This window comes from Stylophora pistillata, chromosome 10 (assembly GCF_964205215.1).
Source record: "Stylophora pistillata chromosome 10, jaStyPist1.2, whole genome shotgun sequence".
NCBI lineage: Eukaryota > Metazoa > Cnidaria > Anthozoa > Scleractinia > Pocilloporidae > Stylophora > Stylophora pistillata.
Window position 1 is genome coordinate 18795679 of NC_142528.1, and position 15667 is coordinate 18811345.

Sequence of the window (15667 nt, forward strand, 5' to 3'; positions counted from 1 at the left end):
AAGGAACATTACACTCAATGAAGATAAGCAAGAAACTGGACTCAAAGATATTACGTTTCATGGTCACAAGATCACTAGCAATGGCATAGAAGTGGACAAAGCCAAAGTTAAGGCCATAGTTGATATGCCTGCTCCCACTGACGTAGAAGGTGTAAGACATCTTTGTGGCATGGCTCAATATGCATCCAGATTCATTCCAAATCTTGCAGGTACGCTTGAACCACTGAGAAAGTTAACTCACAAAAATACCTCATTTGTATGGTCCAAAGAATGCGAAGAAGCATTCGGTACTCTCAAGGAAAAGCTGTCTGAATCTGCATGCTTGGCTTATTTTGATCCTTCAAAGGAAATTGTAATCCAAGTCGACAGCAGCCAGCATGGCATAGGTGCAGTACTTCTTCAAGACAGACATCCTATTGAGTATGCTTCATGTGCAATGACGATATCAGAGAGGAACTGGGCTCAGATTGAGAAGGAAGCTTTAGCCATGCTGTACGGACTAGAGCGTTTCGATCAGTACACTTATGGTCAGGCAGTGATGGTAGAGAATGACCACAAACCCCTGTCAGCAATACTCCACAAACCTCTGAGCACAGCCCCTAAATGCCTTCAAGACTTGATGATGCGCTACAATCGCTATGATGTCAACTTTGTGTTTGTGAAGGGATCTGAACTTCATCTAGCTGACACATTAAGCAGAGCTCACCTCCAATGGTCACAATCACGACAACTGTACCCGAATCATGAGCGTCAACATATTCAGTAACATTCCTGATGCTCACCTGGAAGAAATACAGGAAGCAACGAAGAAAGAAAATGGTCTACAAGATGTAATGGAACTAGTGATGAACGGATGGCCAGATGGAAAACGCAACATTCCTCCCTCAGCATTGCCCTATTTTGACATCCGTGACACTCTATCTGCAGCTGATGGTGTACTCCTTAAAGGCGAAGCAATAGTCATCCCTCAATCTTTGAGGTCAAGAATAAGGAAGAGGCTACATAGCTCTCACCTCGGTGCTGACAGTATGTTCCGACGAGCACGAAGTTCTGTATTCTGGCCCGGAATGGCAAGCGACATAAAGCAATTGGCTGACTCATGTGAAGCCTGCCAAGAAATGAAGTCAAAGAATCAACATGAGCCTCTCAAGCAACACAAGGAGGGTGACGAACCCTGGCAAAAGATTGGACTTGACATTTTCCAAATTGCGGATAAGTACTACCTAGTAACTGTTGATTACTATTCTACATTTATCGAGGTTGATCTCCTCAGTACTCAAACAAGCACTCATGTAATTAACCTACTCAAGAGTCACTTCGCTCAATACGGAATCCCCAGAATGATTGTATCGGACGGTGGCCCACAGTTCTCCAGCTCTGAATTTGAATTGTTAGCTAAAGCCTGGCATATCATCCACGTGACTTCATCACCCATGCACCAGCAGGCAAATGGAAAAGCTGAAGCAGGCGTGAAATCCATGAAGAAACTGCTGATCAAGACTCACAAAGAAGGTAGTGATCCACTTGAAGCTCTATTGGAGCACCGCAACACCCCGCGACAGGACGTTGGTCTTAGCCCTGCTGAACTCATGTTCAAACGTAAAATGCGCTCACTCATACCCTCATTCAACAAGCATTTGAGCAATGATCCCATTGAGGTAAGGTGTTAAGCGCGCAAAGACACCGTCAAGAAAAGCCATGACAGGAAAGCAAAGAGTCTCCCTGAACTGGACGTAGGACAGCACATATTCTTTCAACATTTGGAGGGAAGAGATTGGAAATTTGGTGAAGTCTCCAACATACTAGGCCCAAGCACCTAGGAAGTCAAAAGACCTGATGGAAGTACATATCGACGAAATAGAGTTCACCTGAGACCCACACAAGTAAACCTCAAGACTCAAGACACTTCCCCATCTCATGTCCCTCACTCTTCCAACCAAACAGCACCAAAAGAACAAATGACCTCTACCAAATCTTTACCTGGTGAAGTGGCAAATAACAGTGACAACAATGCAAGCAACCCCCGAAATGCTCAGCCCAACAGCCTTGAAGTAAATAGACCACGACGATCCATAAATCCTCCTGTTCGTTTTAATGACTATATAATTGAGTAATTGACACTGGTTTCTAATTGGTCATGATTTTATTATAGGCATGTTGACTTATAAACAGTACCTCTTACTCATAGTTTCGTTGACGTTGTAACTGTTTTTATCGACGCTCCAAAAATTTTAAGCTTTCTTTTCTTTCTCCCAGAGGAAGGGATGTTGATTGGCTATCTCATCTGGTTGGCAGAATTAGCATAAATTATCATATGTAATGAGAGACCACGAGGTGAAATAAACATGGCAGTTGTGTTCTAGAATCCTAGTGCTCATTGCTTGCCGCTTACTACTCTTTCTCTTTAATCAACTCAACAAATCAACACAATTGAATATAGGCTCCTTGATAAAGGAAATTTCACTTAGAGTGGTTTGAAATGAGAGGAAAAGATTTAACAACCGATTATGGCAGCAATCTGAAGATAAAACCTTATTCTAAGAACACACATTAGCAGAGCTGAATTTCTCAAACATTGAAATATGGACTCTGAGATTCTGACTTCCATTGTTAGATTCATGTACCCTGCTAGGTTTGAAGGCCGATAAATGCTAACCCAGGGTTAAATTTTAATCCAGCTTTCTACATAGTTCTGTGTTTGAAAGCCGTTTAAGGACAATTTTCTCAATTCTTTTCAGAGCATTCAGTCATAAATTTGTAGACAAATGGAATTAAACTGAATATTCTTTGTATGCTTTCAGAACTGAAATCAAATTTCACATTAACCCTGGGTTATCTTAACCCACCTTTGAACAATCCAGCATTCTGGACAACAATGTAGCATTCTGACTAATGAAGGGCTATCAATTCACAACAATGTAGCATTCTGACCAATGAAGGGCTATTTCTTGAAATGTCAGCTTTAGAGACTCGTTTTTGGTAGCGAATTTCCTTAACTCAGTTAAAAAAACCCAATTATCCTGTAATATCCTTCCCGCCGTCCCCCCCCCCCTCGCCCCCCCCCCCTCGCCCCGCCAAAAAAAAAATGATGCTTCTTTAGAAACTTAGCCCTTTATCTATATACAGATGAATCAACTCCTGGTATATCCAACCTGGTTTATCAGTATCATTTACAGTGTAATAAGACTTATCACAACTAAAAATTTAACTTACTTAACTTACCTAGAATGACTAGCTCCAACATGGCACCCGTTGATTCACCATGAGCCTGTCTTGGTATTAACTTACGAACAATGCAGGAAACTGATTCTTCACCGTCTTGACGCTCTGCTGAATCCTTCGAAAAACATTGAGTTTCAAAGGAACCAGAAGCTTCTTTATCTTCCGGGCCAAAACGATAATCACCCCCTTCACACTGCCACGTTTTATGATCTAAATCGGTATCTTGAAATAAACACTTGCTTTCAGCATCAATAATAGACAAAAGATCACTTCCAGTCAAACGTTTACCAAACATTTTCTTCACAATAAGTGCACCCATCAGGCGACGATTCACAACATTTGGTCTTTCTATCCATAAATTCACTGCATCTTGGAAACGAAAAAAGTCAGCCGGTGTAACTGAAGAGTCTACACTTCTCCATCCTTCCACAAGGAAACCCTCATCCATGTTGGGGTCGCAAATTCTCACGTCACATTCGCCACATGCCATTAGAGACAGCGCGTCGCCCAAGCCGAAAATAGAGACCAAAACCAGATGAGTCATCGATATGTCAGCGGCGTCTTACAAAATAATGAACTCTCGACTTCCGCTCATTTGATCGATCGCTGCGAGAATGTTGAATTGAAGGGTCAATTTTTGACATTAACAGTTTATATTACTAAAAACTGTTAAATCTACAATAGATTCAGCAGTACTGCGCCGAATTACGTGGCTTATGGTCGTTCCGAGGAACTTAGCTGAGGCTGGTTTCGGTCGATGTTATTTAGTAAAGGCTGATAGTTTCGAAAGAAACTGTTTGGGGCTGCGTCGGTGGGAGTAACGAAATAATTTGGATAAATCAACAAAGTTGAAGTGGTAAATTGGCCACCGTAACGATTACAAAAGCTGACGTTTCGAGCGTTAGCCCTTCGTCGGAGCGAATATAGGAATTGTGGGTTGTGTGTGCTTTTAAAGGCAGAGAATGGAGCTACGTTATTGGTCGACACGCCACCAAATATCAGAGAGATTAGAGAACTTAAGCACCAGGCTAATAGGGACCTTAAGCAGTCAGGACGGCAACGCCAAGGAAGACTTCGATTAAAAAATGAATTTCTACTCTTAGTTAGAATTTCAAAAATGGCTGCATGAGCTTACTGTCTCATACGGCGCCACAGCTCAACTTCAACATGACGTATAAAAGTAGCGTTGACTTCCAAATGGAAATTAAAATAATTTGCCGTCGCGGTTTCGGTTCGCAGCCGACGCAAATTTTGGTGATTTCACGTTGTTATTCTGCATAGGACGGCTAAGAAATGTACAAAGTTTCAAAATGCACGTGCTGAGCTATCTCTTGTTTTTCCACGTCCTCGTTGCCGTCGCCGTCGTGGTTGCTTGGTCCCTAATTGCGACGGCGACGGCGACCGGAAGTGACGTTTTTGTTCCGGTAGGCGTTCTGGAGTTTGGGACTTTTAACCGGAAGTAAAATTGTCCAGAAACGAGTCATTGCGCATGTCATTAGTTCCCATCCAGCCGTAGCGTTCCCATCCTTTTTAGTCTAAATGGATAGTGCGCTGGACTGTTGTGCGGGAGGTCGAGGGTTCGAGCCCCGGCCGGACCAACACTCAAGGTCTTAAAATAATTGAGAGGAATTTGCTACCTTTCTATAACATCAAGAAATGATTAGATATTCTAGTCTTCTCGGATAGAGACGAATAAATAGAGGTCCCGTCTCCTGCAGGGTTGGGGTAGGAGACGTTAATTTCCCACACACGAAATTACTGTGTGATGGATGTCCTCCCCTGGGGTAGGATGGGTAGGAAGCTGAGATCGATATGGACTGAAGCGGCTGCCAGAGGCGCCTGAGAAAATGCCGACGTCTGTTCTCAACCTTAACAACATCTCATTGTAACAAACCTCTAATTCAGTTCTCTGCAAAAGGTTTGAATAAACATCATATTAGTTTTCGTATAATGCACGATCCTCGCAGTATATACAATGAATATGTGAACTTGATATGTTCATATTTAACAATTATTCTACGAGCGCGCGTTGGATATGAGATGATAGATAGCCAACAAGGCGTGTAGCGCCGAGTTGGCTATAATCATCTCATATCCAACAAGCGCGAGTGGAATAATTGTTTTATTAAAAACGCCCCCAAGAAATTATTATTTTGTAAGAAGAAACTGGATTTTTTAGCTCCCTTTTGATTTTAAGCTGACGCGTACGCTTACCATATTTGTAGATTATGGTATATTGGCTCATATACCATAATGGCTAAGCCAATAAAAAGTCTTGAATTGCATTATCCAATGATCCAGTTTTTAATAAATTCGTATATGAACTTCATATATTCATTGTATCATACTAGTATTAGTATCATATTAGCGGGAAATCCTTCTACGCGAGTGGGAAGGTTTCGGTGTAGTCTGTGGTACGTGAACTTATCTCGCTTCTTTCTTCGCTTTATACATTCTCCTGAGCAATTTTAAGTATTGAAATACACGTAACATCTTTCAAAATAGCTTATCGTGAATATTTATCAAGTTTGCTGTCCCTTACCAAGTAAATCTGCCTTTATTTTTGCAGCCGGATTTGTCGAAGCAGTGTGCACATGGAGAACGCAGCGAACGCAAGGAGAAATGCGTAAGTAGAAAGTCTAACTTTTCCTTTTCAAACGTCAAAGACTACTTGAAATTCAAATAGCTGAAGCCGAGGAATGACGAGGGTCATGAGGGACCGTGTAGAAACTTTGTAGAAACAGAAAAAGGACTGGCCCGTGAGAAGGGAGGATTTTCAGACCCCCGCATGTTTACTCGAAGCGAAGAAATCCACATCGGCGTTGCTGGTCGAAACAAAGGGTGAAGAGGGCGTCGCAGCAGTAGTACCACTGAATGATTACAGTAGGTTGCAAAGGTTAGTGTGTGTAGTCGCTTGGGCAAGACGGTTCTTGAATAATTTGAAGGCTAGTGTGAAGCGAAAGGTAGATGTTAAGCGGGCAGGTAAGTTAGAAGTAAGAGAATTAAAGGAAGCTGAGCTTGAGCTGATCAAGTCAGCTCAAGAAAAACTAAAACAGCAGGGTAACTTCGAGCAACTGGTAAGTGAACTGGGGATTGTAAAGCAAGGTGAAATTTTGAGGTACGAAGGCAGGCTTGTCAACTCAGACCTAGAATTCGATGCTAGAAGACCCTTCATTTTACCCAGAAAGCACCATTTAACTGAGCTGATTGTACGAGATTGTCACGAAAAGGTACACCACAGTGGCGTGAGGGCCACATTGGCCCAATTGCGATCAAAGTATTGGGTACCAAAGGGCAGGCAAGAAGTAAAAAAGGTTCTGAACGAGTGTGTCACTTGTAAGAAACTGAAGGGCAAACCGTACAGCTCTCCGCCACCCGCTGCATTGCCAGAGTTTAGGGTCAGGGAAGCCCCGCCATTTTCAAAAGTAGGTGTCGATTTTGCTGGACCCTTATACGTAAAGAGTAAGGTGGGAAAGATGGAGAAGGTGTATAGCGCATTGTTTTCATGTTGCGTGACAAGAGCTATCCACTTAGAGTAGATTTGTCGGCCGCAGCGTTTCGACGCTGTTTGCGACGGTTCACTGCGAGATGCGGAACGCCCGCTCTTGTTGTGTCGGATAACGCGAAAACATTTCAAGCCACCGAGAAGGCCTTAAATGAATTGTTCGATCATCCAGAAACCCAAGCAGACTTAGAGCATATGAGGATAGAGTGGAAATTCAATTTAGAAAGGGCACCTTGGTGGGGGGGATTCTTTGAGTAAATGGTCGCGAGTGTTAAAGATTGTTTGCGAAAGACACTGGGAAATGCCAGATTGTCTTATGAGGAGTTACTAACTGTGCTCGTTGAAGTAGAATGCACTCTAAATGCGAGGCCGTTAACTTATGAGTACAACGAGGTAGACGGGGAAGTGCTAACACCTCATTTAATCTATGGACGAAGGATCAAATCACTTCCGGACGAAGTCATAGAACCCAAGGATGTGGTGGGTGAGGCGGAATGTTCCACAAGATTTAAATATCTAAGCGCTCGATTAAGCCACTTTTGTAATTGGTGCGAAGGGAATATTTAGCAAATCTGCGTGAGTTTCACAGTGTAAGGCACAAAATAAGATTATAGCAGTAGAAGTAGGAGATGTAGTTGTAGTGCATGAGGAAGAAAAGAAAAGAGGAGAATGAAAGATAGGAGTGGTAGAGAGCCTAAGGGAAAGATGGTGTTATTAGAGGTGCTACAGTGAGGGTGGTCACAAAGGGGAAACCGACCCACCTATCCAGGCCAGTGCAAAAGCTATACCTCTTAGAAATTAAGAGTAAGTAGGAGGGATCATCACACGTGGACAGCTCCGAACAAAGGACAAGAACGGTTGAAAATCCTACAACTGTTCCGCGCAGAAGCGCGGCTCTAGATTCACGATGGAAATCACGCCTGAAATATTCAACCGACATGAAATCTTGCGACGGCGAAAAAAGAAGAACTTAAGTGAAGGATAATCTACCTGAAGTGGAAGAAGACTTTGAAACTTCATGGAAAATAATATGATATGGCCAGAAGTCATGAGTAGGATTTTTAAGATGAGTTCGGGTGGCTGTTTTTGACGGCTGTTTAATGATTTTCTTAGCAGTAAACGTCTGTAAACATCAGATCGTAGGTCGCCGCGCGAGCACACGCAACTGTCAGCGGTAGCTAAAACAGATCATGAGCAAATGTCGATCTTATAGAATCTAGATTTTTAAATGCGCGAGAACGCGCGTGGAAATTGCGAAACTCACGAAAGCTATTGCATGGAAACAAGTCCGGTGACCCCTTCTTTTTATTGTTCCAATATGATAATAACGTCGAAAGGAATCGTCAGAAAAAAAAAAATAGAAAATTCTACGGAAGGAAATTTGCGATGTGTGAAAATTGCCCTTTTTGTAGATTTTCTGAAATTCCGCTCCGTATAATTTTTTAAAAATCTTTGTGCATTTTCCATTTCAAGTGCCAGAAGCAATCACTGAAAAAAATCAGGGGGTCACCAGGTTAGTTTTCGAATTATTTAAGCCACAAGCTAAAAAATGCGTCTGAATAAGCCTATGAAAGCGTTGCCATTGAAACTGCTAGCGAAGAAATGACACTTATTTTTGGATAACCATTGATTATGTAATTCAACCCCGTAAAAGTGTTCAACTGGCCTTTGTCAGTCTTTACATTGTATTCTTTCAAAGTTACAAACCATCAAAAAGATGAAAACCGGTACGAGCCACCTTAAGGAGGCTGGATATAGTTTTTCACTTTTCTGATGCAAGATATTTAAACTAAAATTACGAAGCTTAGCTTTAACGAATCGAGATCACATTTTCCCCTGAAATAAAGATATTATTAAAGAATCAGTTTGTTATAAACCTATTGAAAAATTCGTTGCCATGGCAACGTTGCTGGGATGCAATGCTGCGTCCAAAATTAGACTTGACTTGAATTTTCTTAAAAACTGGACGGTGAATTTATTTTAGATTTTGCATGCGTCCTTTGACTGTCTTGGTCTACTTGACTGTTAAGTTTAAAAAAATTCTGTCAGAAAGTTTAAGGAAAAGAGGCCTTTTTTAGAATTCATCGTTAACTTTTTTTCCCTCTGACAGAAGTTTTTCGAATTTTTGCGAAACACACACAGAGCCGTTCAAAGTTAACTTGCAAAAAATTAAAAATAATCACCGAGGGGCAACGTACGGTGGCTTCAATACGGTGGCTTCAAAGGGAGATACACTTTCCTCTCTCTTTTTTTTCACTTGCGACTTAGCTGCTACTTTCTTGCGACTTAGCTGCGACTTTCTTGCTACTTTCTTGCGACTTAGCTGCGACTTTCTTGCTACTTTCTTGCGACTTAGCTGCGACTTTCTTGCTACTTTCTTGCGACTTAGCTGCGACTTTCTTGCTACTTTCTTGCGACTTCTTGCAGTAATGCGCGACGAGATAATCAAGGACTACTTCAATCCTGGGCTTACTGCACCTGAAATTGCATTATTTCTCGTAAGTGTACATGGTATCAGGATCTCGTTAAGACAATTGAAAAGAATACTCAGACGATTGGGATGTACAAGACGTCGGCGTCGAAGTAATTTGAATGAGGTGGTAGAAGCAGTCGAGGAGGAACTCAAGGGGAGTGGAAGCCTTCTCGGATATCGAGCAATGCATCAGAGACTCATCAATCAGCAGGGTCTTGTTACTACGAGGGAAGTCGTTCGACATGTTTTGAGGGTTTTTGATCCTGAAGGGGCGGAGCATAGGTCACAGCATAGACTACGACGACGAATTTACAGGTGTAAAGGACCAAATTACCTATGGCACATTGACGGCTACGACAAACTAAAACCGTTTGGATTCTGCATTCATGGTGCAATTGATGGCTTTAGTCGAAGGATCCTATGGCTGGACGTTGCATCTTCGAACAACGACCCTCGTATAGTAGCTCAATATTTCTTAGACTGTGCAAGACAGTTAGGAGGTACGCCAAGGATTGTACGTGGAGATAGGGGATCTGAGAACAGGAACTTAGCAGCTATTCAGCGTTTCTTTCGGCGGTCCATGAGTGACGACTTTGCAGGTGATAAAAGTTTCATGTATGGGAAATCTACAGCAAACCAAAGAATTGAAGCATGGTGGGGACGTTTGAGGCAAGGATGTGCAGAAGGGTGGATTACATTTTTTAAAGGACTTGAGAGATTCTGGTTTGTATCACGATGATGATATAATACACCGCGAATGCCTGAAGTTCTGTTTCATGGATGTCATACAAAGTGAACTACACAGAGCTGCACTGGAATGGAATGTTCACCGAATTCGACCGTCTAGCAATGTGGAATCTCCGTCGGGAAAGCCAGATGTACTCCACTTCGTTCCAGCATCAGCTGAGAGTCAAGATTACATGACTCCTGTTGACATCGACGAAATCGAAATCGCACAGGATACGTGTGCCGAGCAACCACAAGCGAAAGGATGTCCCTACTTTAAAGAGCTCTGCGATCTAATCATGGTCGATGAAGGTCTAGAGCCAGCTACAACAGCAGAGGAAGCTCTCCAACTCTACTTAGATCTACTGGACCATATTAATGCCATACCATAGTAGAATGGTTGAATTTCATTCCTGTTCACAGGCTACCCAGCATGAGCAGTGTTTTTGGTACACTCAAAAACAAAGCTTTGTATGCGGTTAGTTAAGGAGCTATGTTGGGTTCGCAAATATTCAGTGTGGCCAAATGTACATTGCAAGGTATTTATTGTTGGTCAAATCTAATGCCGCTATCATTTTGTAGCTGGATACCGAGCCACACAAGGAAATAAATTGAAAATGCTAATTGAAATCAACTTTATTTCTTCTCTGTTTCCAACATGTTTTCTAAATGTGGAAAGGAACTTAAACTCTTGACACTAAGAACGGATTATTTTCATTCATAAACTACACACCTGTGGGGGAGAGAAATTGCCTGACCCACCATTCACACTCTTTACAGTACAGTGTATTGTAAAGATATCATCTGGCCTGGTTATTCGAAATCTATGAACTCAACAAGGTAGAACAGCAAAGTAAATAGCAGGTAACGAACTATTTTCCATTCTGTTTTAAAAGTGTTATGTTAACACAACCTATTAGAGTACACATGAATGACATGTATAAAAAGAAAAGAATAATTAATCCCCTATTGCAATGAGCAGCATTATCCTTATTATCTCAGTGCAAGTATGTCGCCCCTGCAAACCGAACCAAGAGCTTGCAAATCTCCATCTGTTGCCATCCTCACAGCTGTAAAGTCCATCTGTAGTAAGGAAAAATGAGTTTATCTTAGAGAAAAGTATGGAGTCAAACTAGTCAAGTAAAATAAGCCACTTGAGGTGTAATACGAATACGTAAACTGTGAAAAAAAATACATAAAATACTTGCAGGTCCTATGGGTATATTTCCCAAGATAAGAAACACAAAAAGGAAAAAATGGCAACAGATACTATAGAATAATACATGGATGTACACAGATATGGAAGTGCTCAACTCAATATATATCATGTACAGCAAACAAATAAGATCTTGAGTTTATATGGAATTTCTCTGCAAGTGTTCAACTTAATATATCAAGCAGTAAATAAGTAAGATCTTGAGTTAAATACAAGATGAGAAATTCCATATGTATACAAGCAACATTTGCCGTATATCATGTTCAACATGTACATGCCATATATCAGGCCCAACATTTGCCCTACATCAAGTTCATCTACTTTGGAATGTTACATAAATTAGTGGGCAAAGGACTACATGCTTGTCCAATTTGGAAGCAATTAAATTTTAAAATAAACTTTTTTTCTCTCATCCAATTATTTCCAAATCAATTACTTTGGATTCTAGGAATGATAAATAGCTACCAATATAAAAATTATTTTGTATGCAATGAAATTAACCTCACTAAACTCGTTTGGGAGTAAAATTTCTTTCAAATTATTAACTCAAAACCGAGGTTAGTCTGGCTAGTTTTAATACTTACAAAAAAAATTTAATTGGCAGCCGTTTATGAAAAGGGTCAAAACTATTCCCAGTGAAGCACAAATAACCGTCCCATCTTGAAGTTAAATGATTAAAGGTTTCTCGAAAGTAAACCAGACGTAACAAGAAGGTAAGGAAAGTGTAAAAAGGCAATCTGAGATATCAAATTTAAGTGCGCCACAATCTCGAGTCTAGTACAGGAAACAGTTCTTAACGAATTCTTACCCTTTCGTCTTTAAACTGTGGGCAAACGCCATCTTTAATCCCACGTTTTTCTTTTAAAAAATTGAAAATCTAAAGAGAATGCAGCCAAATATAAGTTTTTGTACCTTCAGCATTTCTAATTTGAACGAATGACAGGAGAAAGTGTCAAAATACCTGGTTCGGACCTCCGGAACTAGCTGTTCTTTTAGAGAATCCATGTTGTTTATCGGCAATGCAACCTGGCCTGCGTGCCACTCGGCCCAGCTAGGTAGCCAGGCAGCTAAGTCGCAAGAAAGTAGCAAGAAAGTCGCAGCTAGTCGCAAGAAAGTAGCAAGAAAGTAGCAAGTCGCAGATAAGTCGCAAGAAAGTAGCAAGAAAGTAGCAGCTAAGACGCAAGAAAGTAGCAAGTCGCAGACAAGTCGCAAGAAAGTGGCAAGAAAGTCGCAGGTAAGTCGCAAGAAAGTAGCAAGAAAGTCGCAGCTAAGTCGCAAGAAAGTAGCGAGAAAGTCGCAGCTAAGTCGCAAGGAAGTAGCAAGAAAGTCGCAGCTAAGTCGCAAGAAAGTAGCAAGAAAGTCGCAGCTAAGTCGCAAGAAAGTAGCAAGAAAGTCGCAGCTAAGTCGCAAGAAAGTAGCAAGAAAGTCGCAGCTAAGTCGCAAGAAAGTAGCAGCTAAGTCGCAAGTGAAAAAAAAGAGAGAGGAAAGTGTATGTCCCTTTGAAGCCACCGAACGAGGGAGGTGGATTTCACATTGCTGTTGTTTACAATGTCAGCGCTTGTTAGCTGCAACGGGGATTGAAAGAGGACACAGTGGAGGGCACGTACATCTTCCAAAGCATCGTGTGCGTTGAAATCTTCATAAAAAACAGCTTGATACACAGAAGGGAGTTTGCTTTTACATGGTTTTCCGTGAGGATTGAGAAGAGCGTTACTACCTTTGGCGAGTGTTTTGATGAGTGGGAGGCTATCGGCGAAAAACATGTTTTTCGACGATAATGTTTCTTTATTTGAATTTCCAGCACATCGTAGGAGTGGAGTGTCGAACACAGAAGAATTATGGCCAATTAAAACGGTGTGACAACGCGTACTGCTGGAAAGGAAAGTAGTAAAAGTTTGAAGAAACTCGCTCAGGAGTGTACTGGAATATTCTCTTTGAGCAAAGTTCTCTCACCATTCACAGTTTTGACAGTGACTTGTTGACTCGAGAAGTGTAGCTGCTGATACTGCATGTAGGTAGCACCTATTTAGTGTTCCGGAAACTAGCCATGATATGGGAAAATAGCTCCGACGATCGCGATCGTGTTTGCGGCCGGATTCACGCGTATTTTGGTCACTTGAGAGTGTTGTAGCTTTCCGTTTTTGGAACACACTACTAATAAAGTTAGAAGAAAGTGTAGGCAGCCTACCTATAAGCGTAAAACATAGTGTACTTGGCAGATGAAAAAATAATTTTGGCCTAAGTGCGGCGGCCATGTTTAATTGTTTGTGTTTTTTTTTTTTTTTTTCGCAACTTTTTAAAAGTCTCGGGTAAATTAGAACCCAGTCTGCGCGCGCCAATGAAACTATATCCAGCCTCCTTAAGCAGCCGGGCTGAATAACGTCTGCGCATGTGCAGGATCTCTTGGCTCGCGCTAGCGCCAATGGCCTGGGCACCATAACAAACTTCGAAAAAATGGCGGCGTTTCAATCAATCAATCAATCAATCATTTTATTCAGTAATGCAGGTTGTAAGGAAGGGGGCAGCCATAAGGCTGATGTGGACCTACAACGAACTAATAGAATGTAAAACTAAAATAATTCATAAAGTCACCCTATGGTATTTAAATATTCAATATGATCATTGTAATAAAATTCATTAGCAAACAAGTCACGAATTAATTCAAAAATTTACATGCAATGTAATAAAACTTAAAAATATACAAAATCTGTCTTTCATAGCAATCATAGGCGCTTCAAAAGAGAAGCTATTTATGTTCTGTGAGAGCTTACGTAAAATATTTTTAAAACTGTCTTTTTGAATGTTCACATTAAAATTTGCCAGCCTAGCAATAAAATTCCAGATTTCAGGTCCTCTGTATTGTGCTGATTCCTTTCCCACTTTGTAGTTCACTCTAGGGATTTCAACCTGTAACCCTCCTGTACGTGATGGTCTGTTGCGTAACTTCAAATCAAAAGGGGCATATAAGATTTTATCATTTAAAACATCGAGCATCAGAAGGAGTCTTCTTTTATATATGTAAGAAATTGGCAACCAATTTAACTCTTCAAGACTTTTATCCTGGTGGATAACTTGTGCAGCTCTTGCATGTATAGGGTTTAAGGATTCCATAATAGAATAATTGCAGTTTCCCCACACCACAATACCATACGATACCGCAGGTAGAATAGATTTAAAGTAAATTTCCTCCAGCGCTTTCACAGGAAGCTTCTTCATTCTTTTTAATGCGCCCACTTTCTGTGCAAAAGATTTTTTTACATGGTCCACATGCAATGCCCGTGTAAACCTATTGTCAGTGATTAATCCCAAACAAGTAGTCTTATTAACAACATTAATAAAATTATTTCTGAAGCATATTGGAGGAGCAGGACCAATGAAGCCTGATTTGCTAAGGATCATAACTTCAGACTTTACAGGATGAATACAAAGTTTGTTCGTTGTACTCCAAAGCAGAAGTTGCTCGAGAATGTTATTTAATTGTGAGCAGACCTGATCAAAGTTCTTCCCCACACAATATGTTGTATCATCTGCATACATGAACGAGTCTCCAGATGTAATAGCATTAGGGAGGTCATTGACATAGATAGTATAAAGCCTTGGACCCAGGAGGGATCCTTGGGGAACACCATATTTCACTTCATCCAAGTTAGAAGGGTGGTCATTTACCACAGTGTATTGAAATCTGTCTTTCAAATAATCCATCAGCCACTCATGGAGATTCCCACTTAATCCAATAGCTTGGAGTTTTAATGACAGGATGTTGTGTGAGATGCTATCAAAAGCTTTCTTAAAGTCAATAAATATTGCACCCACAATCATACCTTTATCCATATTCATCTTCCAGGTATCTGTCATTTTTAGTAACATGCCTTCTGATGATAGTCCTCTTGTAAAGCCCCACCATGAAGAACTTTTTAGAGAGGAGTTACTTAGGTGCTCATCAATTATATTACAGACCTGATGTTCCAGTAATTTACTTGGGATACACAGCAAGGATATAGGTCTATAGTTGGCAATGTCAGTTCTATCTCCCTTTTTAAAGATAGGGGTAACCTTTGCTCTTTTCCATGAAATGGGAACAGTTCTTGTGACAAAGCTACGTTTGAAGATATTTTCCAAGCCATTAATGATTGCAGGGCCGGCTAGAGAAATAATTGTACTTGATATACCATCAGGGCCTGCTGCTTTGTTGCTTTTGATATTCTTAAGACTTTTGAAAATATTTTCAGAATCCAGAACCAAAGAGTTGCAGGAAGATGCTGAGACTCTATAAATATGTTTTATATCGGTTTGGTTTGGGATGTTAGGGAGGTTTTCTGCGACATCTCTGCCAATATTTACAAAATGTTGGTTGAATAAGTCAGCCTTCATGTCATCATCTAAAACCTCCAAGCTGTTTTCATCTTTGATCTTTTTAAAAAGTTTCGTATAGCGCCCAGTTTTTGGTGAAAAGGTAGCGCCAAACTGAAAACGGTAGAAAGAAATCTTTACGCTAGTTCACTCGTTCATTGACCAGTACATACAC

At 40.9% G+C, this 15667-nt stretch overlaps 2 protein-coding genes across 4 annotated transcripts in view; one reads left to right on the top strand and one right to left on the bottom strand.

Moving 5' to 3' along the window:
- LOC111321859 (putative tRNA (uracil-O(2)-)-methyltransferase) overlaps nt 1-3727 on the bottom strand; it is a 65648-nt gene extending 61921 nt beyond the window's left edge. Inside the window, exon 1 of one of the 3 annotated variants that reach the window (XM_088736732.1) lies at nt 3214-3727. In XM_088736732.1, coding sequence (XP_088592858.1) covers nt 3214-3712 — 499 coding nt within the window. In that variant the 5' untranslated portion in view covers nt 3713-3727. The remainder of the gene's footprint in view (nt 1-3213) is intronic. The other 2 variants (XM_022924842.2, XM_088736731.1) reach the window with 2 other exon arrangements.
- A 94-nt stretch (nt 3728-3821) lies between these two features.
- Nucleotides 3822-13992, top strand: LOC148722111 (uncharacterized). Its single transcript, XM_088736734.1, has 2 exons — nt 3822-12376; nt 12944-13992. The coding sequence occupies exon 1, from the start codon at nt 9157-9159 to the stop codon at nt 9937-9939; it is 783 nt and encodes a 260-aa protein (XP_088592860.1). The 5' UTR covers nt 3822-9156; the 3' UTR covers nt 9940-12376; nt 12944-13992.
- Nucleotides 13993-15667: the final 1675 nt, after the last annotated feature.

Coding starts and splice junctions, on each gene's coding strand:
- LOC148722111 (XM_088736734.1), top strand. CDS start 9,157: ATGCGCGACGAGATAATCAAGGACTACTTCAATCCTGGGCTTACTGCA.